Raw genomic sequence first — 24,435 nt, forward strand, 5'->3', positions numbered from 1 at the left:
CTACCACCTAGTCACCTCAATTTTTAGTTGTTTACTTATACACTCAATGCCTGGCAAGGATGGCATTTAAGGATCTGGATAGAATAGTGGCTAAGGAGATTGTGATATGTAAAGATTCTGTACCTTAATTCTAGAAGCACCAAAGAAAGGCTTAGGTGGCCTGTTACTAATGTCCTATTAAAGCCACTCAGGTCTATATGCATATAAAGGAATAAATGAGTAGACCAGAGGTTGCAAATGGCAGCTCACCAAGGAGGGTAGTTTGCCCACATGGTTAACTTAATGTCAAATGAGATGATAATGATAAAGAATTCTCACACATACCTGCATTTTTGGATTTGGTCAGTGAATTAGAAAATGTGGCAAACCTCAGCCCATTCCTGCGGGGAGCAAACTGGCTTGCTCCCTTTAGAATAGAGGTGAACTTTCCAGGTTGCCAGTCTCAGTCCCTGCCAGCCTCCAATGGCACTGGAGTCAGAGTCTGTAGCTGTAGCATGGGCTTTTTGGAAACCATTTAATGAGGCCATCCTACTGCTGATGTTGTATACCAGTTAGCACTTTTGCAGCCATAGCCTTCAAGATGCCCGGCAGTTTGTAATATTTAAATGCTTCTCAACCTCTAAGTAATAGCTCAAGTTTACCAAGCACAGATTATAGCGAGAACAGCAGTGTACTGGACAAGGCATTAATGTAAAACATGAAATGGATTCAAGTGTTTTGTTAGGGAAAGATGTGCATTAGTACTTCCCCGCCACCCTCATTATGAGAACAAATGAAGGATGGTATGTAAGAAATGGCATGCAAATAGAATAGCATTGGCAAAATGAAGCAGTCAGAACCAGATCTCTATTTGTAAGCTGGTTCCTCAACTCACAGTGATTTGGAAGAAGGTCTCTTCATTTCTGGCCACTTTCGACGCTGAAACTGCCTAAGTTTTCAAGTGTCAAAAGGAGAATGAATGTTAACCATCACCAAGAAAGAAAAAGTCCCCAAAGAACTATACAAAGAAGGTCTCCTAGGTGACAGCTATCTTTGGTGGGTGATCCTGGTCTCGGGCAGACCAGAGGAAGGGCAGTGTCTCAACATAACAGGTGCGGACTCACAGAGATGAGACTGAAGGATGGGCCAAGATAGGAGAACTTTGTTTAGGCTTTAATAATAAAAAGAAATACCTGTATTGCTCATAGCTTCCTCCATCTTTAAGTCCTAAATGAAGGAGAAATAATAAAAACAGGAGCAGATAGTTTAGGCAAAGCTACCCCAACACACCAGAAAACCATCTTACACTTTTTTGTCACAATCCCATGATGTTGATAGTGTTCCCTATTCAAGAGTAGACGGAATTATGAGGGGAACCTGCCCTAAGTCTCCTAGGTAGCCTTGTAGATTGCCTAAAATCCAGAGTCACCACGATCAGTTTCAGGACCCTGATGGCTTCATTCAGTGCTGACCTTAGTCATGGTGAGGGAGGTAGACGTGGGCCTGAACATCTGTGCTCCAGAGGACAGAAAGCCAAGAGCCCTGACCAAGTGCAGGAGGGAGCAATAGCTCATGTTTACCAAGCACAGATTATAGCGAGAACAGCAGTGTACTGGACAAGGCATTAATGTAAAACACGAAATGGATTCAAGTGTTTTCTTAGGGAAAGGTGCATTAGTACTTCCCCGCCACCCTCATTATGAGAACAAATGAAGGGTGGTGTGGGCTCTGGGGAAGTTTTCCTGAGGACATGGCAGGATCGAGTGTGTGGGCTCTGGGGTCAGCCCACCTTGTTCACTTTACTCCTCCATAGAATGAAGATAAGAAGATTCACCTCAAAAGCTTATCAGCTAACACATGTAAAACGCTCAGCACACAGCCTGGCACACAGTGACTTATATGTCATTGCACTTTGATCACAAGAGTAGCAGCGCTTGAGTGGCAGAGGTTAGGAAGCCACTAGTGAAAATTCCAATCATATCAGGCTCCTCACCAGGAAGTATTAGTGCAACATCTTCTGTAAACACAGTAGCTCTCCCCTCTTCATAACTAGAGCTGACTGTGGCATCTGAATTCTTCCTCCTAAGCTGTGTGGCCATGTTCCTGACATGAACTCCAGGCGTCCTCCTAGACACAGTCCCTTCCCCAAGGGACTTCAAATATCAAAGGTTTTAGGCCACTCTCTCTCACTAGTAAGTGAACTTCATTTTTCTTTTAATTTTTTAACTTTCATTTTTAGAGATGGGACGACAGCTCTGTCTCCCAGGCTGGAGTGCAGTGGCGCTATCATAGCTCACTGTAACCTTGACCGCCTGGGCTCAAGTATCCTCCCACCTCAGCCTCCCAAAGCCCTGGAATCATAGGCATGAGCCACCATGCCTGGTCAGCTTTATTCATCTTAAAATTTCTATCTAGTTGGCATTCTAGATTTAAAACTGCAGATTTTGTCCTGTCCCAAACAAAACTCAGGATTTACCTGGGACTCCTAATCCTGCACCTCCCATCACCATATTCTACTGGGGGGCTTCACCACCTGAATCTGAAATCCATCATCTTCACTGCTGCCACCTCTAGTCCAAGCCACCATCGTTTCTCCCTGGATAACTGTGCCATCTTCGCTGTTTGCTCCCATAAAGTCCCATTCTCCACCTAGCAATGTCAGTGCCCAGGTTAAAACCCTCCATTGGCTTCCTGATACACCTCAAATGAAATCTAAACTCTACCATGGCCTCTCACAGGGTAGCCTGATGCCCTCCTGCCACTCTCCACTGGCCTCAGTTGTGCTGGCTGTACCACCTAGGCTGCCTTCTGCTCCTCACACTTCAAGTTTCCTGGAACGCCAGCCCTCCATGTTTTCTCAGTGGTCGATTGCGTCCTACTCTTCAGGACTCAGTTCAGAAGTCTGACCCTGGTTTTATTAAGTGGTGCCTTTCCCCAGTCACACTGGATTCTACCGTCCAGTTTTACTCTTTCCATACAAGCCAGAGGCCTCCCGCTGTGGACTGCTCTTCTTAGGACAACACCGGCTCCACACAAGTCAGCCGGGATGGGGTCATCTTTGGTCAACATGGTTTCAGGTCTGAGTTCTCAGGAAATGTTTGTTGAATGCATGAGTGAACAAAAGGGAGGAAATGAAACGAGGGAATTCCGTGTGTTTCCTGGACAGCTGATGCAGGAAGCACAGCTTGTCAAAGGTCATCTGCCTGTTATGGACAGGAGCTCCCATGACTCGTCTGGAACTGCATCACCTCCCAAAGCCTGGTGATTTCGGGCTCATTCTTGGGGGAGACACCACCTCCTGAGTCCCTTCCTTTGGTTACCCTGCTCTCCAAAGGCCCCATGTTAGGGTGCCTACTCACCCAGGTCCATGTTTCGAGTCCGGGGGTTACACTGCTTGTAACCCTTGCAGCTCCTCAGCTCCATGAGCTGTACATGTAGCTGGTTGAGGACATCCCTGTCCAGTGTGTTCACTGCGTTCATCAGCTAGTTGCAAAAAGGGTAGTCTGTCAACAAGGTAAGTACAGGGACTCTCCCCGTGCCCTTCTTCTACCAACCAGGGGACATATTTCAGGCAGGTGGAAGGTGCTAGGGGCTGGTGACCTGCTTACTCCAACTTCAACTTCTGCAAGAGCCAGCATTTGGAAGAGTTAGGTGACTTTTTGGCTTCGAGTCCCACCACGTTCTCTCTTAATGAGAATGAAAACTCAGGAGAATAAACACCATGTCTGTCTGTATTTAATGTTGGAGTTCTGCAGCCACTAGTCAGGAGACTTCCCAAGCTCGGAAAGAAAGCCTTCCAAGTCTTGGTTTTATCAGCAGCCTTCATTCAGATTTGCAATCCTCCTGATTGCAAAGCAGCCATTTGATGAAAGGATGGGTAAGTGACTTGGGTTCTTATGTAGTCTGGGAGCTACCGGTGACGGACTTAACCTACCCCTTTGGTAAAGTATGAGGGTGAACCTATCTAAGGAGAAAGACTGGACACCTATATAGTAATTAAAGCATTTGTGCTGCTGATATTTAAACATCAGATTTCATTTAAAAAATTATTTCAGGCTTTTCTTGAAAGGTCAAAGCCTGGGCAATACCAAGGCCACAGGACAGGAAAGCTCTAGCGCTGGAGCTCAGCAGTGACTGTCCCTGTACAAGGGGCCACATGTTCCGATGACCAGACATGTCACTGCTCTTTCTGGTCTTGTGTGGTCCTAAGCCACATGAGTCGTGTGTGTGTTTAGATGGCTTACTGTACGGAAGCACTTAGCAGAGTGCTTGGTGCAGTGTGTTACTGTTATATTAGCCGCGTGGTCCGTGCAGGCCCTGCAGTGGGTAATATCTGGCTTGATCCTACAGCTTGACAGTTTTAGGAGTCTTCACAAGTTCCGGCAAAGCCTGGTTGAATGCTGCATGTTAAGTTAGAGGGAAGAAGCCACATATATTACACACGCAGGGTGATGGAGGCAAAAAAGGCTGATTGAACATGGAATCCCCCAATCTCAGTGGCTTCACAACTTACTCCCAGTGGCTCAGGGACTCAGTGGGACTTGGATAATTTGTCATGACTTCCCTGAGGTTGGGGGTGGGGCTACCTGGCAGCACTGGGGTAACCCATACCCCCATCTCTCTAGCTCGGGTTGTCTGTACCTGGTAGGGGTCTGTGTTGAGATCAAAGTACTCTAGGAAGCCAGTTGCAAATTCACAGAAGAGGAAATTGTGAGTCTCGTTGATGGTCCTCATGCACCAGTACGTGTTATTGTTGGCGCTGGTGCAGGCACAGAAAGGCCCCACTGGCAAGGAAGAGAGAGCATGTCCTGAGTGCCTGCGGGAGGAAGCCCCATCTGCCAACAGTGATTCCTGTCAGGGACAGCCCCTGAAACCAGTTCATCAAATGCCAAGAGGCTGTCCCAAGCACTGTGGACCCCTGGTGTCGGGGACCCCCTTTCTGAGAGAGGTCTGAGTCACTTAAGTGGAGAAGTTTCTTGGCCCCCGGGGCCCCAGCCTGTCCACCTCTGCCCTGGGCTCGCTCACGTGTCCAGAAAGGCGCCGTCTGCCAGTGCTGGTTGTCGTGGGTGAAGCACGTGAGGCCTGGCATGCTGCACGTGTCGTTGTTCTGCAGGCGCTTGAGCAGCTTGCGGAGTTTCTTCTTGCGCTTCTGCTCCCGCAACAGCCACACCTTGTCCTTCTCTTGCAGACCCTTCCTATGGGCGCAGAGGGTCACACACGCCTTGGGCCTCTGAGGGATCAGTGACCCCGTGTCTCTGCTCTTCCTGTCCACCTAGGGGCTGGGCTGAGGCTTCTCCAACAGCCATGGGCATAGCAATTCAGGGTTCCAAGTCCCAGTGCTGATCCAAGGCAGAGCCGGGACTAGAACCTGGATCTTCTGTCATTCTACTTTAACTCCCAAGGGGGCACAGAGCTGGGGACAGAGCCAGGCAGCTACTGGGACTCCTGTTGGCATCCCTTTCCCCTCCTTCCTGTGTCCTGCCCTGCTTGGTGGAGTTGCCGCAACCCCATTTACAGTGTTGATTGGGAAATAAGGCCTCTTCGAGGGCCGCCGCGGACTTCCCAGGGAAGGGCCTGGACTTCTTTCCTTTTCTTCTGTATTTTAGCTAAGGGAGGGCCACCTCCTCATGCTAGGCCTCTGCATCTCTTCCCCAGGACCTCAAGCTGCCCTTACCTGAAAGGATGCAGACTGGAGCCTTTGTGCTTGAGGCGGCCTTTGTGCTGGGTGTGGTAGCTGTAACAGACCCCCCCAGCCCCAGGCTTCAGGAGTGGCTCAGAGGGCTCCGCTGGCAGGTACAAACTGTGGTTTCTGGGACTCCCGTGTATTGCTGCTGCCCCACTCCCCTGTTCCTCCTTCTGGGATGGTGGTGGGGAGGGTACAACCCTATCCCCAGGGCAGCAGGTACCTGCCTGGGTGGCTTCATTCTCCAGGCATGAGCCAGGACTCTTCCTGGGATTTTGCTAGACTTTAGAAGGTCGGGTTAGTTGTAATTTAGCCACGACTAGAAACTGGGCCTGGCTTTAGGTGCGTCAGCCTCAGCATCCTTTTTCCTTTCCTTTTGTGATGGTTAATTGTACACGTCAAAGCCTCAGCATCGTGAGGTTGGTTCCTTCACGGCCCTGCCTACTCACGCTTGGTCGGGGCCAGCACAGGGGAGCCTGTGTTTTGCAAGACTTTCTGGGAAGACGGCAGGGCTTCTGCAGCTGTGCTGTCCAGTACGGGAGCCACTGGCCACAGGTGGCTACTTCAGTTTGAATTAAGCAAAATAAAAAATTCGGCTCCTTAGTGACACCAGCCACCACTTCAAGTGTGCACCAGCCACGCGTGGCATAGTGCAGACATAGCCCGTGTCCATCGGCACAGAATGTTCTACTGGACACAGCTGTTCTAGAGTTCAGTCCTTTGGGCCAGGGGATCCCTGAGCCAGGAACATGGACCTCAGACCACGTGGGGGCTTTCTGAATGGGCAATCAGCAGAGGCACGTTTCCGGCGTGGAGCCGGCTCTGCACAGCCAGCACGGGTCTCTTGCCAGCAGTACTGGAATCTGGGCGCCAGCCTGGCTGAGGAACGGTTCCGTGTGCCACACTGGCTGACAATAGGGATGTAAATTATGGATTTTTTTTTTTTTTTTTTATGCCATGAGAAAAAAAAAAAAAAAAAAAAAAAAAAAAAAAAAAAAAAAAGGGGGTCAATCACAAGAGGGGATGAACTGAACTGTCCTGTAGGAGGATGGGGTCTTAGGTCCCTTTGCTACTGCCTCACCTGATTTTGTGACAGTCACATTCTTCTGGCCGCTTTTTCTTCAGGTGACCTCGGACTTCCCTCAGGTTCTTAATTTTGTTCTGCAGGGTTTCAATCTGAGGGAGGGGCAGGAGAGGAGGCCTTGAAACCTTCACGGCTGGACAAGAAAGGCTTGGCCTGGTGACCGCCCCCACGCTGCCATGTCTGCTCAGCAGTGGCAGCCTGCCCTGCCCGGGCCCCAGGGCCAGCACCGGCATGTTTGGGTGGGGAGGACTTGTTCTGCCTGCTGAAGGAAGCCCACCTTCCCCTCCGGCCAGCCCTTGCAAGGGAACCGAGTCCTTTTCCTGGCCTGGCCTGCGGAGGAACCTGCTGAGCCCCGAGGGCAGCTCCAGTGTCTCCCCTGGGCTTGATGAAAGGCTTCATCGTAGCGTAGACTTCTTATAAGTCAAAAGGGGGACAACGTGGCTAAGCCATCCTCCCTCAGACAGACTGGGCAGCAAGCTGTCTCATGTTGGGACTGACGCCTATCCCTGGGTGGAGGAATCTGTGGGGACCTCACTTCACCTCTCCAGCCCCTTCCCTGGGTCTGGCCTCACTGCCCTCCCACCGTGAGCTGCGGGTCCTGCCAGGCCCATGGTGGCTGACGGCACGCTCCTCTCCCGCTCTGCACTCACCTCATGGTCGATGTGCAGCTTGTGGTCCTTCCAGGCCTGCAGGGACTTGTACAGGTCCAGGTCACACTGGACTGTATCATTCTCTAGGATGTAGCACCTGCTTGAGAGAAGGGATCACGTGTGGCTCAGAGGAGGTGGAGGGGGCCCAGCCCAGGGGCTCAAGAGGTGTGGGAAGCCCCTGCCGAGGTCTGTCCTGTCCCCTTCACTCTCGACTTCCACCTGGACACTCACCGATGTGTCACTTTAATGGGGTTGGCGGCTGAGTAGTCGGGAAGGCCTCCGGTGCCACTGAAGTCCCCACCATCCTTGTCATCTTGATTCTCAGGGGCCCCTGGCCAGTGCCGCTTGGTGAGGTTTCGGGGCTGGGTGGCATCACCCAGGCCTACGTGGTACACCCTGCCGTCCACCTCGATGGCCACTGAGCGGATGGAGCGATTGCGGGTGTAGCTGGCCTTGTACTCTGTGGGCATCAGAGGGGTGGCAGAGTTAGGGAGGCGGGAAAGGCTGGCCAGGCTCCCTGGGCAGTGGGTCCTTCATTAAGATAGGGCCGGGCTTCCAAGCAGGAGGCTCAGCTTTGCCTGTGACCTGAGGGGTTGTGAAATCTACCCGCATGCTCGCAGATCCTGGACTGCAGGGGAGGGCCTCAAGGCGATCACGCCGGCAAAACTGAAGTCCTGGAGCCAAGAAGCCACTGGCTCTAGAGGATTTCAAGCAAGAGCTGCTTGCGGGCAAACAAATGGCGGTACCTCATCTGTACAACGGAATATGCGACCAGAACCAGAAGTGAGGTTCTGATTCACGCTAGAGCGCGGATGAATGTCAAAAGCATGCTGGGTGAAAGCAGCCAGACACAAAGTGGGCTCATATTGTTACATTCTATTTATAGGAACTACCCAGAATGGGTACATCTACAGCGGCAGAAAGAAGATTGGTGGTTGCCAGAGGCTGGGGGAGAGGGCAGTTGAGGAGTGATTGCTTTGTGGGTACGGGGTTCCCTTTTGGGGCGATGTTTTGGAACTAGGTAGAGGTGTGCAATACTGTGAACCTATTAAATGTCTCTGCATTGTATACAGTTGTAAAAATGGTAAGTTTTATGTTATCTGAACTTCACCTCAATTAAAAAGGAAAAAAGTATCATGGATATAAAAACGCTGATTTAAACAGGGGAAAAAGGGGCCCTGCAGTGCCTGTCTCTGGGTATATATGGACGGGGACTGGGGAAGCCACTTAGCTTCTGTGAGTCCCAGGGAGCTGGCGGCTGCCCACCAGGTGGTAGGCAGGTGCTACATCCAGGTGGGCCGGCGACAAGGCCGAGAGGGGCTTTTGCATACGCCCCGACGCTGAAAACTCAGGCGTGCAGGCTGAAGTGACACCCCAGGTAGCCTGTATCTTCTATGTCTCAAAACCAAATCTGAGTTGGTGAGATTAAAGAAAAAGGGAGGTGGTGGCGGTGATGTAGGGATCCAGATTTCCAGCTTCCGGAAAGGAGACACGTCTCACAGGCCCACAGTTCCATATGGTCGGGACGGGCCGGAGACGGGCGGCCCCTCTGGCTGCCCACTGTCGTCCCTGTTGGCCAGAGCCCCCGTCACTCCTTTCTGTTTTAAATCTCTGCCCACCTGACACAAGTCTGGCCTCAGCATGCATGCACTGCAGTTGTCATTCTTCTCCAGATGTGCCTCATTTAAAGAGAAGGGCCTGGAGCCAGTTAGTGGCCCAGGTTTTGTTGGATCCCAAGTGACCCCAAGGTGGTGACCAAGGAGGACCAGCTGGAGGCAGGTGGTGGTGGAAGGCGGTGGAAGAAGGAAGGAAAGGGCTCCCTTTCCCACATGGCCACTCTTGGGGGATGTTTTGTATCTTTTAATTCTCAGACACCTTGCATCACAGTCACAAGGGCCGAAGGATCCTAAGGGGAGAGGGGAGGCCTCCCCTCTCCGGCAAAGCCTTGGGCCTTTCTCCTGGGCACTTCCTTCCCTCGGTTGAGTCTCTCGACACGCGTACACAAAGAGCCGAGGATGCTCCCTGTGCCGAGCGGGTCCTGCCCCGAGAGGCTCAGGAAATGGACCCAGCGTGTCCTCTTCACTCCTTTAGTCCCAGTCGGCTTATGAGTGAGTGGCGTTGTCTCTTTCCACCCTCCATCTCCCAGCTCTAGACTCAGGGGTCCCTAAACCATGGCCTAAGGGCCCAGGCCAGCCTCCATCTGTCTTTGCGAATACAGTTTCACTGGGTACAGCGGCTCGCGTTCACTTACACCTCTGCAGTCGCAGGGCTGAGTCGCAAAGCCCCAGACCTTTACTCTCCGGCCCTTCACAGCCGCGGTCTGCCGGCCCTGTGTGATTCCTCTCCTGTACCGAAGCCACACGACCTGCTCTCCCCGTCTGTCTCTCAGTGTCCGTGTCCAGAGTCCCGGAGGTCCCCTTCCTGCCACACCAACAGGGCATGGGACAGGACTTCATAAGCCGGTGGCCAAGAGCTTTGACTCTGCAATCGGATGGCTGAGGTGCAAACCCCTGAGCACATGTGTGGCCCCGGCGATTTGGGTAACTTCTCAGGATGGTGCCTACCCTACAAGGGCTCCTTGGAGGATGGCACGAAACAGAACTAGTGAAGCATTCATGCCTGATGAGCTGGTATGGACCAGCTACTGCAGGGGGTGGGGACTCTGCCTGCAGCTGACGTCCTCACCTAAGGTGATGCCGCGCAGCCCCGAAACCTCACCATTACGCCCGCTCCCTGCCTTTCCATGCCAGTGACCCCCTGTGTGATGTGGCTGCCCGTGCCCACTGTGCTTCTCACCACTCTTGGCCACACCGGTCACCTCTCTGTGGCTGGGACCCGCCACACTCATTGTGAGTACAGGGCCTTTGTACCTCATCTTCCTCCTCCTCAGAACACTTGTTCTCTGGCTGGTCACAAGGCTTGCTCCTTTCTGTACAGGTGAGGATTACGGGGCCGCCGAGAGGCGTGGGTCCCGGCTCTGACATTACACTCACATGAGGATTCTGACCAGGGCTGAGCTGACTCTTGGCTACTTTTAGGTATTTTTCTTTCCTCTAAGCATTAATAAGGGGGAAAACAGCTGAATCTCTCCCTGCAAGATGTTGTATTATTTAAAGATTATCGACTGTGCCACATACTGAAGCAAGGAGATGCTGGCTGTGTAATCCAATCTGGAAACCAATCATCCTATTCAGCTAGAAAAGTTAATGCAGTAGTTCCTAATCAGCTGGTGAGGAAAGGTACCAGAGGATCATCAGCTGGGAAGCGTTGTTTGCGGCAGTGGCTGGGCTGTTACGGAAAGAGACTTATCTGCTCCACAATGAGGACATTTGCTGCCTGGCCGGATGGCCCAGAGGAGACCACCGCGTCTACCGTCGGAGACCTCGATCCTCAATCTCTAATTAGTCTGTGGCACAATATCATCCATCTTATAAAGAAAGGACTTTTTTTTTTTTTTTTTTTTTTTTTTTGAGACAGAGTCTTGCTCTGTCACCCAGGCTGGAATGAAGCGGCGTGATCTCAGTTTACTGCAACCTCCCGTTCCCAGGTTCAAGCCATTCTCGTGCCTCAGCCTCCTGAGTAGCAGGGACTACAGGCGCCCACCACCATGACTGGCTAATTTTTGTATTTTTAGTAGAGACGGGTTTCACCATGTTGGCCAGACTGATCTCGAACTCCTGAGCTCAGGCAACCTGCCTGCCTCGGCCTCCCAAGATGCTGGGATTACAGGCGTGAACCACTGTGCCCGGTCAGGAAGGAGATTCTGACACAGGCTACCATGTGGATGAACCCAGAGAACATTATGCGAAGAGAAAAAAGCCAGCCACAGAAGGACAAATACTGTACAATTCCACTTACATGAGGCCCCTAGAGCAGTCAAGCTCATAGAGAAGTAGAAGAGTGGTTGCTGAGAATGGGGTGGGAGAAGGGGTGAGAGCGGGGTGGGAGAGCAGGATGGGAGAGCGGGATGGGAGAACGGGGTGGGAGAATGGAGTGGGGTGGTTGAACAGGGTGGGAGTGGGTGGGAGAATGGGATGAGAGCAGGGTGGGAGAGCAGGGTGGGAGAGCGGGGTGGGAGAGGGGGGGGGGGGGAGGGGGGGGGGGGGGGAGGGCGTAGGGGGGGGGGGGGAGTACGGGGGGGGAGAACGGTGTAACAGCGGGGTGAGAGCGGGGTGGGAGAATGGGGAGACGACATTGAATGGGGACAATTTTAGTTTTGCAAGATGAAAAGTTTGTTTAGCAGATAGGCTGCACAGTAGTGTGAATATAGTTTACACTATTGAACTGGATACTTAAAAATGGTTAAGATGATAAATTTTATGTGTATTTCGCCATAATTGTTTTTAAAACAACACCTGAAATCTATTAGACTTTGACTGTCCTTCGGCCAGAGAAATGGGCTGTGTGGGAAGCTGCCCAGCCCTGGAGGGCACACTTCTAGCCGGCGGATCCCGACGGTTCCACGCATTTTCAGGGCACAGGCTCATTCCTGTTTGAAAGTCAGGCAGGGACCATTCTTCCTATTTGATGGTGGGAGCTGAGCCTCAGAATGGTGAAGTGATAGCCCAGGGTGGCGGCCAGGCCTTCTGGCTGGGTCTAGAAGAGCCCGTCTCCACTTCGCCTGCTCCCTGGCTTCCGCCTGCGCCCTGGCTTCCGCCTGCCTGTCCTCTCCCCGGCCCCTGCCGAGCATGAGGTATGAAGGTGTAGACACTTCTTTAGCTGGGTGAGGCTTTTCCCCACTCAACTAAAGTATAGTCTATTCTTGTTCTTCGGGGTAGTTTATTTTTTACTTTTTAATTTTTTTTTTGAGACCGTGTCTCACTCTGTCACCCTGGCTAGAGCACAATGGTGTGATCTCAGCTGTCTGCAACCTCCGCCTCCCGGGTTCCAGGATTCTCCTGCCTCCCACACCATCACGCCCAACTAATTTTTTGTATTTTTAATAGAGACGGGGTTTCACCATGTTGGCCAGGCTGGTGTTGAACTCCGGACCTCAAGTGATCTGCCCACCTCGGCCTCTCAAAGTGCTGGGATTACAGGTGTGAGCCACCGCGCCAGCCCAGAGTACTTCTATAAAGTCACCACAAACACTGCACTGACGAATTGAACACTGAACCATGGCTCCTAGGGGAAGCACACAGCTGGGTTCCTGCGAACCTCTGGTCCTAGCATTTTCACCAGCCAATCAATACAGAACCTTGTATGTGTGTTTCTTCCTTTTTTTCTCTCTGAGATGGATCTTGCTCTGTTGCCCAGGCTGGAGTGCAGGGGCGCGATCTCAGATCACTGCAGCCTCTGCCTCCCGGGTTCAAGCGATTCTCATGTCTCTGCCTCCCAAGTAGCTGGGATTACAAGCGTGAGCCACCACATCTGGCTAATTTTTGTATTTTTAGACGGGGTTTTACCATGCTGGCCAGGCTGGTCTTGAGCTCCTGACCTCAGGTGATCCACCCATCTCGAACTCCCAAGGTACTGGGATTACAGGTGTGAGCCACCATGCCTGGCCTTATCTGTTTATTACTACCGCTCCCCACTAGAATTCATGGCTTGTGAGGAGGTGTGGCTGTGTCCCCAGCCCCTAGACCACCACCTGGCAAGGCGACAGTCTCTGTGGAATCGTCTGAGTGAATGAATGGGCTCCCCAGGCATGGTCTCTCTCTCCTGCTATCCCACTCAGCCAGGTTGTGACACTTACTCTTCTTGAAGAGCTTTTTCCGGCGTCCGGTCAGGCTGAGCTTGTAGTCCCCGCTGTCACAGGTGCAGGCCTCGCTGCCCTGCCCGTAGTACTTGGGCACGAGGTTGGAGAGGGCTCTGCTGCTACCCAGCTGCACGGGGCCCTTGCACTTATGCAGTTTCAGCTTCCCCGTGGCGTCCTCCACACACTGCCACTTCTGCAAGACATGCCAGGGCCTCGGCCAGCTGCTCGTCTGCTCCCCTAAACCCACCTCTCCCCTGCCACCCCCATCCACCCTGGAGACATCCCTCTCCCTGCTTGCATCCAGCTGTTACCGAGCCCCACGTCTGCTGTCTCCAAGTGCCGCTTCTTTCCACTGCCGCTGCTTGAACCTTGGGCAGAGCTACCATCATCCCCCCACGAGATGCCTCCAACGGCTCCCCACTCTCACGGTTGCCCGCTTCTGTCTGCTCCTAAAATCCACCCACGTGGCAGCTAGAGGAATCTTTTTAAAGGGCAAGTTGGATCATGTCACTCTCCTACTTAAAACCCTTCAATGGCTCCCACTGTCTTTAAGACAAGACCCAAGCTCCTCATACTAGTCTCTGAACACCCTCTGCAATCTGGCCCTGGCCTGCCCGTGAGTCCTCCGCTCCCTCAGCCCCAGCCCTCTCCCCAGTATCCCCCGTGGGCTGCTGCCCCAGGGACTTGGCGCTCGCTGCTCCTTCTGCCTAGAATGTCTTTTTCCCCAGCCCTTCCTGCTGCTGGAGCCTTCTCTTCCTTCCCGTCTCTGCTCCAGCGAAAGGAGTCTCCTCGACCACCTTCCCAGACTCAGTCAGTGCTGTGTGCAGAGGTTCCCCGTGTGCATTCAACTCCAGGCCTGTGCTCAGAAGCTGAATGTAGACAGAATCACTGTCCAAATCTCTCGTGTTGATCCCTCTTCCCTTCCCCAGGTCCAGCCTCCTGGATCCCCTCGTGGGATTCTGCAACCACCTGTAAACTGGATTCTCTTCCCTTCTGTCCACACCTGCTCCAGCCCATTGACCCAGTGACCCTTTAGGGCCTATTCTGTGCCAAAGTGACCTTTCCAGGCCACGGATCAGATCTGTTCCCTTGTGTCTCTCCAGCACAGCACATAGCATGTGCCAAGCACCGTGTGTTAATATTAACTTGCTTACTACACCTCCCACTACCGTACGAGGCAGGTGCTGTCATTACTGTGCTGCTTCAATATGAGACACACAGAGGTAGAGAGATGCATCCTGGGTCACACAACTGGGAGGTGCAAGAGCTGTAAGGAAAAGTGTGGAATCTGGTGCTACCATCCCCCCCAACCCTCTGCTACACAGCCCACCCCCCGCCACCGCTGAAGGCCCTGCTGCCTTTCACCTGCTCATCTTGTCCGCGTCCCCCCCACCTGTTCTCACCTAGAGGCTGACTCTGATTGCATTCACAGCGCCCTGCCACCCTCCCACCCCCTTCAATGCATGCAGGCCCTTCCAGCAACCTGGATTCCTTAGTGCAGGAGACTGATGGGCCAGCAGGCATGACCCTGAATGAGGCCGGCCCAGAAGGGACTGGGGGACCTGGGGAGGATAAAGTGAGCACTGTGACTGGCTATACCCATCTGACTGTCGCCAGAGGGCAGCACAGGCCCAGAGGCCCAGGTCTGATTTTTCAAGAAAAGCCAGGGCTCTGACTTCTGCGTGAAGCCCTGAGTTGTGCACGCTGGCGAGCAGCCTCCGTCCACTTAGCTCTTTCTGCCTGGAATTCTCCTTCCCCACTGCCTGCTCTCCCTTCCAACCCGACAAACTCAGCCGGGGCACGACTTGAGGGGTCGGCAAACTGCAGCCCTCTTTCTAGTCAACTCCAGCCCACGGCCTGTTTTTGTATGGCCTGCCAACCAAGAACAGTTTTTACATTGTACATTTTTAGAGTTGTGAAAAGCAAGAACAAAAACAAACGTGTGGCCTGCTAACCGCAAACTATTTACTGTCTGACCTTGTGCGGAAAGTGTTTGCTGCTCCTGCACTACTCATGGAGAAGCCCTGTCCGCATGCCCTGTCCCGAGGCTCTCCTGGTGGGGGGGGGGGTGGTGCGTGAGCCCCACAGGGCTGGGCCAGTGTCGGCTTGACTCTGGGTCCCTACAGCTGCTGAGAACAAAGGTCTTGCGACCTGACTACCTGGGTTCAAATCCTGGCTCCACCACTTGAAGCTGTGAGGCTGTGGGTAGGCTGTCTAAGCCCTGGGCCTCAGTTTCCCCCGTGTAGAGAACATACCTGCCAGATAGGGTGGCTGGAGGCAGAGCTCACACTCAGTGTTGCCTGTGATGGTCGTCATTACGAGGTGTCCAGGGCACATTTACTCCTGCCCGGGCCAGGCCCTGATCTGGGCTTTAGGAATGATGACATGAATTCCAGCCGGGCCCTGCCCTTAGTGTCCCCGTGTCGCCGGGAGACAGGCAGATGCACAAGAGCTTGGTTCCCGGCAATGTTTGTTCAGCGAAGGACAAACGAACATCTAGCACGTGGGGTAGCACAGAAAAGGTACCCAAGGCAATGCTATGGCTGGGCGTGAGGCCCCCTAAGAGGCGTCCTCGGGCCACAGGGTACAGCTTCTACACTGGGCAGGGCGCTCCAGAAGCACGGCACAAGCAGAGACGTGGCAACGGCACTCGGGGAGTGCGGGCTTGTGAGCAGGGCCGTTGCCTGGGATGGCGGGCAGAGGTCTGGGCCTGGGATCCCCACAGCCCCGGGGCTGGGTTCGGGCACATGGGCTGCTGCCTCCCAGCTGGCCTAGGCTATGTGCCCCAAACCACGCCCTCACACTCTCTTCCTTTGGTTTCAGTGGTGCGCTCTGATGTTTGGAAAATGCTGCTACCTCCTCTTTTGGCCCCAGCAAAGAGGTCATTTTGGCTGCCCAAGCGCTGATCTGGGTCAGGGGAGACATGCAGAAAGAACCAGTGGGGGACTTGACAGCGTTCCCTGGCCGGGGGGCGGTGGGGGCAAAGGCTTCCTGGCCTCCTCATTTCATTTCTTTTAGCCCAGAACTAACATCAGAACCCCTTCTGGGATCTCGGTACAAAGCCAAGGCTGAACTCTCTCCAGAACGTCAGCTCTGGGAGGGCAGGAGTTTCTGTTGAGCATATTCAAGGCTGTAGCCCTGCGCCAGGACAGCGCCTGGCAAGCAGAGGTACGCATTCATGCTGTACAACGGAGGGATGAAATCCACAGCTCCTGCCTGGTGGCAGATACGGGTTAATTCCGTGACTAAGTGGGGTCTGTGGTTTACACACACTGGGTGAGGAGGCACAGTCAGGCCTGTATGAGCCTGTACTAATTCTATGTACATTGATAAGATGGAGGCATTCAAACGCAGACCATCAGAAACCCATCCACCTCTGGCCTTGGCCTTCAATACCAGGGCCCTGGTTTTGCTTTTTCTCACTGGTGAACAGGCACGCAACTCCAGCCCCAGCTCAAAGTCCCAGTCTTTGACGGGCAAGACAGGGACACACCTCCGGCACCCCTTGGGCCAGCCAAGGCAGAGCTTCACCATGTCCACTGCCTTCTCCACCCTGCCTGGCTGGGGTTGCCCCTTCCCTGACCCTCCTTCTCCAAGCCTGCCCTGGCCTTCCAGCCTCAGAAAAGCCTCATTTAGGCTTTCCCAGCATGTCAGTTTCTGCTACCTCTGAATACTTCCCAGATTATTTTCTTTTTTCTTATGTTTTTAGGGACAGGGTCTTATTCTGTCACCCAAGCTGGAGTGCAGTGGCGCAATCACAGCTCACTGCAGCCTCCAACATGTGGGCTCAAGCCATCTTCCCGCCTCAGCTCTGGAGTAGCTGGGACCACAGGCATGAGCCACTGACTGTTCCTGGCCATAATTTCCTTAATATTTCTCTTGCAACCAATTCACTTTTTAAAAACTTACATATATTTATTTTAAAAAGCCACGTCTTATTACTCCTGTAAAAGGAAAACCAGTCACAAAGACAATACTGTCAAAGTGAACACGGTGAAAATAAACTAATTTAACTCCTGCGGGGGCCTCAGTGCAAGAGGGGTTGGCAAGGGCTAGAGAGGTGCTAAGGGCACACAGCATACTCATGGGACACTTGGCCTCTGACACGGTCAGGGTCCAAAGGCTGCTGAGAAATCAATCACTTATCATGAGCATCATCCTGCATCACCAAACTGCATCTTGGGCATCACACGACAGCAAAGGGCTACCCGCTGGGAGGCCCTGGCCCTGCTGGCTCAGCGGCTCTCAGGGCCCCACAGGTCAGGGCTGGCTGCAGTCAGGAGGGAGAGCGGTCAGGAGGGAAGGGAGCCTTCTTACCTGTCCCAGCTGCTCACACGCCGTCTGGTACTCAGCGCGCTGACACAGGTCCTTCACACGCTGGTACTTGGGCAGAAAGTTCTCCTCCTGGGCGTCCACCTTGTCATTGTCTCTCTTGTGTAGCAGTTTGCTGTGGGGCAGAGAGGAGGAGCCGCAGGGCCGGCCTCTCAGCTCTGGAGGAGCCCCGGAGGCACCTGTGCCCACCTAGAGGGGTGCCCCCTCGGCTTTGGCTTATCCTCACAGTGGAGGACGCAGGGCCACCCTGCCCGGGTCTCCTGATGTTTAGGAAACTTAAGATTGGCATTTTATAAGAAACTTCCCAAATCGCATGAGTTGGCAATAACTTAAATAAATTGAAGACATTGTAGAGGCTGGACAAAACATGCCAAAAGGGTATGCGCGACCTCAGACCCCAATTCTGTGTCGTCTATAGGAGCAGTGAATGGGCTTTGTGTTTAGGGGCCTTTGGACACAACTTCAGAGCCACTGTTGGAAGGCACCATCATAGCCCGATTCTCCCTGCTGCCCTGGGCGGAGGGAGGGAGGTGGGCAGGGGTGTCCCTGCCAGGACCCGGCACTCACCCTCTCTCCACCAGGAAAGAGTCCCGCCAGACCCTCATCTTCTTTTTCAAGTGAAACCTGGAAAAAAGCACGGATCCTGCTTCTCAACAATGTGATGGCTTCCCACGACCCCCTATTTCCCCAGGAGCAGGGATGGCACCAGGAGTCGGCCTTGGTTTACAGTCAGCCTGGACAGCAATTGTGGCGAGCGCGCCCAGCCGGGCACTGGAGAGCCTTGCTCACCCTCCTGAGTTGAGCCACCCCTTCCCCAGAGACTCGGGTCTGGAGGCACACAGGGCAGAAATGACCCAGGTCAAAGTCACTGCAAGTCCCACCCAAGTAACTGTGTGTGCGCGCGCACATCTCACGCCCCCGCAGGAAGCCCAACAACTCCCGGAGCTGGAAGAGCTCTGTCTCGAGCTCAGCGTCAGGCGCAGTGGTTCATGGTCTCGAGCTCAGCGTCAGGCGCAGTGGTTCAGGGTCTCGAGCTCAGCGTCAGGCGCAGTGGTTCAGGGTCTCGAGCTCAGCGTCAGGCGCAGTGGTTCAGGGTCTCGAGCTCAGCGTCAGGCGCAGTGGTTCAGCGTCTCGAGCTCAGCGTCAGGCGCAGTGGTTCAGGGTCTCGAGCTCAGCGTCAGGCGCAGTGGTTCAGCGTCTTGAGCTCTGTGTTGAGCTCAGCGTCAGGCGCAGTGGTTCAGGGTCTCGAGCTCAGCGTCAGGCGCAGTGGTTGTCTTGATGTCGGGTTCACTGCATTGGGTTGTGGGGGTATTTTCTTCTTTGGTGCTTTGCAGTTGCATGTATGTAATTTGTGGGTTTCATCCGGTGCCACCTGGTCATTTCCATTTCCTAGATGGGGACTCTGAAGCTGAGAGGAGAAGCCTCCACCCTGTCCCCTGTCCCCCAGGTGTCCTGACTCCCAGGCCAGTGTCCCCAAACATATCCATTTTATACCATTACAGCTCGCCTGGCCTCACAGTCAGGGGAGGAGCCTCAATGGACACGGTCCCCCTACAGGGCAGCCAGATGTGGGCACACAGTGCTCGCCTGGCTGGAGCCTCTGGGAGACCACAGAGGAAGGGCTCCGCTGCTGGAGGTGCAAGCCAGGAGTTGAAGTAGCACCTGGAGGCCAGGAACCTGGTGGCTATTAGAGTGCTGGCCACCAGATGTCGCTGTGGCCACACCAGCCTCCCCGCCCTGACTCAGCCCACCTCCCACCTGTCTGACTTGCTCACCCTCACGGTTCCTACTCTGACACCTGGAATATGTTCCCATCACACCCTCCAGCATTAAAGTTATGGGGTGTGGTAAGTCAGCATCTGAATTCCCAGAGCTACATCCAGACTTGCTGGGATACCTCTGACAAGTCACTCAATCGCTTTGGGATTCAGATTCCAAACTGGCAAAATGGGGATGATGATAACGTCACCTCGCTGGGTTACTGTGAGAATCAAACTCCTAGAATCCCCTGCACAGTACTTAGAACAGGGCCTCACACACAATCGCTGTGCAGTTAGCACCAACTCCTACGATCACTGCTGCTACCATTTCAAGCTTTGTGTAATTTTAGTTCAGAGAAGGTCCCCAACTGGTCACCTTGGCCACATTCCAGATGGGAAGACAGAATCTCAGAGAGGGGAATGCTTCTCTCCCACAGCAGCTAAGCGGTTGGGGGGACCTGAGAACCCCAGCTCCCAACCCTTGGAGACCCCATGTTCTAGACCCACAGGGTTTTGCTCTGAGTTCCTGCAGGTCAGGAGCCCAATGTCCCAGCCCCCCACACCTGTCCTGCTCCTTCCTCACCGATTCACCGGCCGCTCCGTGTCCAGCAGCTTGAGGATGGATTTCCCGTCCATATCCGCGGGTATGTCCAGGCCTGCAATGTCCAGGATGGTGGGGGCCAGGTCAATGTTGAGGACGATGTGGGGATTCCTGGGGGAGGCAGGAGATCGGGGACTCAGCCACTCGGGTGGTGGTGCCTCAGCCTCGCTCGAGGGGTGGGCGGTGGTAGGTGGGCAGCAGTTTGTGGGGGGCTGACATCTGCAGGTATGGAAGCTGCAGTCTGGCACCTCAACCTCAGCAGCTCCCCTCTGCAGCCCAGATTCAGCCAAATCCCCACTCTGCGCTCGCCCCCCACTTAGCTTCTGCGTCTCAGACATGCCATGCGGTGAGCTGACAGCCCCACCCTGTCCCTACTTTCTGAGTGAAGGCGACCTGCCTTTACAGCCAGCCCAAATCCTGGCCCTTCCCGAGCCCTTCACCTGGATCTCTGGGGCAAACACTGGCTCCTTGCTGTTCCTTGACAGCCCAGGCACAGTCCAGCCTCAGGGCCTTCTTCTTTACTGTCCCCTCTGCCTGGAATGTCCTTTCCCTGGAGATCAGGGGCCACCATCCCTCACCCCTTTAGTTCTTTGCTCTATTACCAAGGAGGCCCGTGACAGGCCTCAGTGATCCCCGGGATCCCTGTCCCTGGGGGACCAACCCGGACCTGCTGCCAACCAGTGGGACGTGAAGGTGATGGGCTGTCACTCCCGTGGTTGTGTTATGAGATAGTCAACTCTATCCTGCTAGTGGTCTTGCTCTGGTCTCTCTTTCTCCCCTTGCTGACTTTGAAGAAGCAAGCCCCTCTAAATCAGCAGCTGGACGGTGAGCAGTTTGGGAGGCAGACTGCATGGGTTCAAGTCCTCTGCTTGCATTTGACCTGCCCCGTGAGCAGGGACGCGGGTGCTCCCCAGTCACGCCTCTGGATGAGACCGCAGCCCTGGCCGGCACCTTGATTTCAGCCTAAGCAGACGACCCTGCAGGGCCGGGTCCCGGCTTCTGACCCTCAGACACCGTGAGTTTGTACATGTGTTGTCTTAAGCTGCTGAGTTTGTGGCAGTTTGTTCTGCAGCACAGATACCCAACACAAGGCCCTCCTGAGGACCCTATTTGGAATTGCACCCCTCCCTGCCCTCCCTGCTTTATCTTTCTCCGGAAGACCCATCACCGTCTCATATGCTATATATCTTACTTATTTCTCTGGCTTATTGTCTATTGCCCTGGTAGACTCTAAGCTGCAGGAAGGCTGGCTCAGGTGGTCACTTCTGTATCTCCAGGACTTACACCCTTAGAACACACAGTAGCTACTCAGTAAATACTGGCTAAGTGAGTTCCATACATCTGCCACCTTTCCCGGCTCCTGTTTCTTTTTTTTTTTTTTTTGAGAGGTGTCTTGCTCTGTCACCCAGGCTGCAGTGTGGTGGCACGATCTCGGCTCACTGCAACCTGTACCTCCCGGGTTCAAGCGATTCTCATACCTCAGCCTCCCGAATAGCTGGGATTACAGGCATGTGCCACCACACCCATAATTTTTGTACTTTTAGTAGAGGCAGGGTTTCACCACGTTGGCCAGGCTACTCTCAAGCTCCTGACCTCAGGTGATACGTCCACCTCGGCCTCCCAAAATGCTGGATTACAGGCATGAGCCACCTCTCCTGGCTCCTGTTTCTGGCTGACATTCCCAATGTAGGGTAAGGGACTTGAGGGGTGTGCACAGCACAGGCCCCAGGACCTGTTGAATGGTGGAGAGACCCATCAAAGCGCCTGAGTGCCTTCCCTGCTAGTCCCCTGGGGACTGGGGCAGGGCCTGGGTCCTGGGGTTTCTGTCATCTTTAACCCCCCATTTCTCCCCATTCCAGTGCCCTGTGAACATCGGGCAGGCTGCCAAGCATGTGTGCAGCTGGGGAAGATGGGCTAAAGCTGTGTCATGGGGGGCTCGAAGTGTGAGGTGCTACAACTGAATCCAGAGGCGAGGGAGCTGGGAAGACTGCTGAGCGACGGGCACTCTGCCCAACCCAGCAACCAGCAGCCGACGGGGCTGAGCTTGTCCAGTGGTCCTGCTCCCCCAGGCTCAGGGGAAGGAGGACAGCAGTCACTTTTCCTGGCCAGCACCCATGCCTTGCTCTGTCGCAGCTTCTCATTCTGTAGGAACTACCTGGCCCCATTCAGAGCCCACTGCCCAATGCACTCAGCCTGGTCACTCAACAGTTTCTGTCACCTCTGGCTACAGTGATTGGTTCAGGGAAGGACACGTGACCTCAGTCAGGCCAGTGGGAGTCAGCCTCAGGTCTTCTGTTCAAAGCAGTTTGGTTTCCTAAACAGGATGGCTGAAAATCTGGAGCTGCTGACTCTGCCATAAGGAGAAAAACCCGCCTGAGAATGAAGCCAATTCAGCGGAAGTGGGATTGAGAGTTAAGAAATGAGAGCTTCCTGGTGGCATTATAAGACTGCTGGATCCAGCCATGCCTGAGGCTGGAGCTGTGCATGGATTTTTCAGCAACTATAGTTACTGCGTTCTTTTTTATCTTATACGCTTTATCTGGTTCAAAGGTTGTTTCTGCTTGCAACCAAAGGAGTCCTGGCTGACAGATACTGTGTGTCTTTGGTCCCAAACCTGACATGAGCACTCTCTTTTTCTTGACCATGTGGGATGTGGTTTTGGGTCCTATGAGTCAGATCACAGATGCCAAGGCTGACCAAACTCCCAGTGTCAGTGTTTGTAGAGCCCTCAGTGGGTCAGATGCTTTCTGTTCTCAGGGATGGTTCGAGGTTTCTGAGAGGTGTGGCACATGGGAATAGACACTGCCTGGCTTCAAGCCCCAGCCCCTTCCCTTACTTGCTCTGTCACCTCAGGCAACTTAACCTCTCTGTGCCTCAGTGGCCTTGGGTGTAAAACGGGGCCACTATGTGCATCCACGTCACAGGGCTGTTGTGATGCTGCAATGAATTATTATTAATTTTTTTTGAGATGGAGTCTCACTGTCGCCCAGCCTGGAGTGCAGTGGCATGATCTTGGCTCACTGCAACCTCCGCCTCCCGGGTTCAAGCAATTCTCCCGCCTCAGCCTCCTGGGTGCTGGGATTACAGGTGTACGCCACCATGTCCAGCTAATTTTTGTATTTTTAGTAGAGGTAGGGTTTCACCAAGTTGGCCAGGCTGGTCTCGAACTCTTGACCTCAAATGATCTGCCCACCTGGGCCTCCCAAAGTGCTGGGATTACAGGCGTGAGCCACAGGGCCCGGCCTGCAGTGAATCATTATGTAGTTCTTAGACCAGGCCCTGAAGAGTAGACACTCCATACGCGTGGGCTTTCGTTATTACAGCTCTTATTCCGGCGGGGGGGGGGAGGTGCTGAGAGCCAAAGACGGGCATGATCTGATAAGGTCAACAGACAGTCATCACTTTCTCTGGGCTTGAACTCATGCAGCCTGCCTCCTGGAATTCTCACAAAATGTCCAAGGCAGTGGGAACATGTCAGTCTGGAATTCCACACTGCACTGTCAATGCCTCTTATGAAGGAATTCTGCAGCCAGCCCTGTGTGAGTGCTGGGTGTGTGTTCCCACATCTGGGCATGGGCAGAAGTCAGACCAAATGAGAGTCTTAATAGCAACACATCTGCTTTTCAAAAACCCCATTTGAGCCAGTCTCCATAATATCCCAGCCGATCCAAGGAGGCTGCTGCCATGAACAGCGGCCTGTCCGCTCCCCTGCCCCAGACACAGCATGTTTGCTGCCAGAACGTGTCATCTCAAAGGTTAACCCAAGGAGAATTGCTGGCTGAGGGCTGCGGCCCACGTGGTCCTCCAGGAAGGATGGGAGGGGAAAAGCATTTCCCTTTGTGCTGCTGCCCGGAGCTGGCTCAGCTGATCCCAGCTGACAACCAGCTGCCTGTGCTGAGGTCCGGGATTCCTCCCTGACAACCTCCAGGCCCAATGGCTGCCCAGCCCAGAACAGAAATCCAAGCACCATTCCCACCTGCTGGTGACACGCGTGTGCGCGCACACATGCATACAGCCCAGCTCCCTGGATTTCCTGGCATACAGCCACACCACAAACAATCTGTTTCCACAGGTGCTCACGGCCCTGGCCTCTCCTTCCCCAGCAGAGGGGTATAAAATGCATGACATAATTGCTTTCCGTTGGCCCTGGGGTTCATCTGTCAGAACTGTGTGCCACCCAGGGTGTGGCTTGGGTTTGGGCTGCACGGTTGCAGCCCTGAGCTGGGCCCAGGGGCCCCCTGGATCCCTGGGGGATGACATACTTACAGAGAGCCAGCTTCCACGTTGGGGCCCCTCACATAGAACGGGACCCTGATGTCAAACTCGTACGGCATGGATTTCCCTTTGACCAGGCCAAACTGGCCGATGTGGTAGCCGTGGTCGGCGGTGTACACGATGTACGTGTTGTCCAGCTCGCCCGTCTCAACCAGCATGTTGTAAATCTGCAACACAGGCGAGGAGGCAAGGGGCAGTGGGGACCAGGTGCCTGGCCTGTCTCCGACCTGGCGTCCCAGGGGCTTGAGATCTCAGTTCCCATCTTTCCCCTGCTTCAGGTCTTCGCTTAACGTTCCCAGGGGCTGTCCCCTTTGTCACTGCACCTTCCTGCCTCCCGTCACTCCCTGGCCCGCCCTCTCCTCCACGGTTCTTC

The 24,435-nt window shown here is 53.9% G+C and overlaps 1 protein-coding gene across 3 annotated transcripts in view; it reads right to left on the bottom strand.

Annotated features, from left to right (window-relative positions):
- SULF2 (sulfatase 2) overlaps positions 1-24,435 on the bottom strand; it is a 128,707-nt gene that overhangs the window by 1,114 nt on the left and 103,158 nt on the right. For all 3 annotated transcript variants that reach the window (XM_031656825.1, XM_031656827.1, XM_031656826.1), the window contains exons 7-20: positions 24,054-24,229; positions 19,770-19,898; positions 17,994-18,050; positions 17,412-17,541; positions 13,092-13,287; positions 7,628-7,856; positions 7,397-7,493; positions 6,744-6,838; positions 5,654-5,713; positions 5,005-5,174; positions 4,621-4,763; positions 3,339-3,462; positions 1,173-1,206; positions 875-928 (exon numbers count right to left, since the gene is read on the bottom strand). In XM_031656825.1, the coding sequence (XP_031512685.1) occupies positions 875-928; positions 1,173-1,206; positions 3,339-3,462; positions 4,621-4,763; positions 5,005-5,174; positions 5,654-5,713; positions 6,744-6,838; positions 7,397-7,493; positions 7,628-7,856; positions 13,092-13,287; positions 17,412-17,541; positions 17,994-18,050; positions 19,770-19,898; positions 24,054-24,229 (1,694 nt within the window). The remainder of the gene's footprint in view (positions 1-874; positions 929-1,172; positions 1,207-3,338; positions 3,463-4,620; positions 4,764-5,004; positions 5,175-5,653; positions 5,714-6,743; positions 6,839-7,396; positions 7,494-7,627; positions 7,857-13,091; positions 13,288-17,411; positions 17,542-17,993; positions 18,051-19,769; positions 19,899-24,053; positions 24,230-24,435) is intronic.

The sequence above is a fragment of the Papio anubis genome, chromosome 16 (genome assembly GCF_008728515.1).
Source record: "Papio anubis isolate 15944 chromosome 16, Panubis1.0, whole genome shotgun sequence".
Classification (NCBI taxonomy): Eukaryota; Metazoa; Chordata; class Mammalia; order Primates; family Cercopithecidae; genus Papio; species Papio anubis.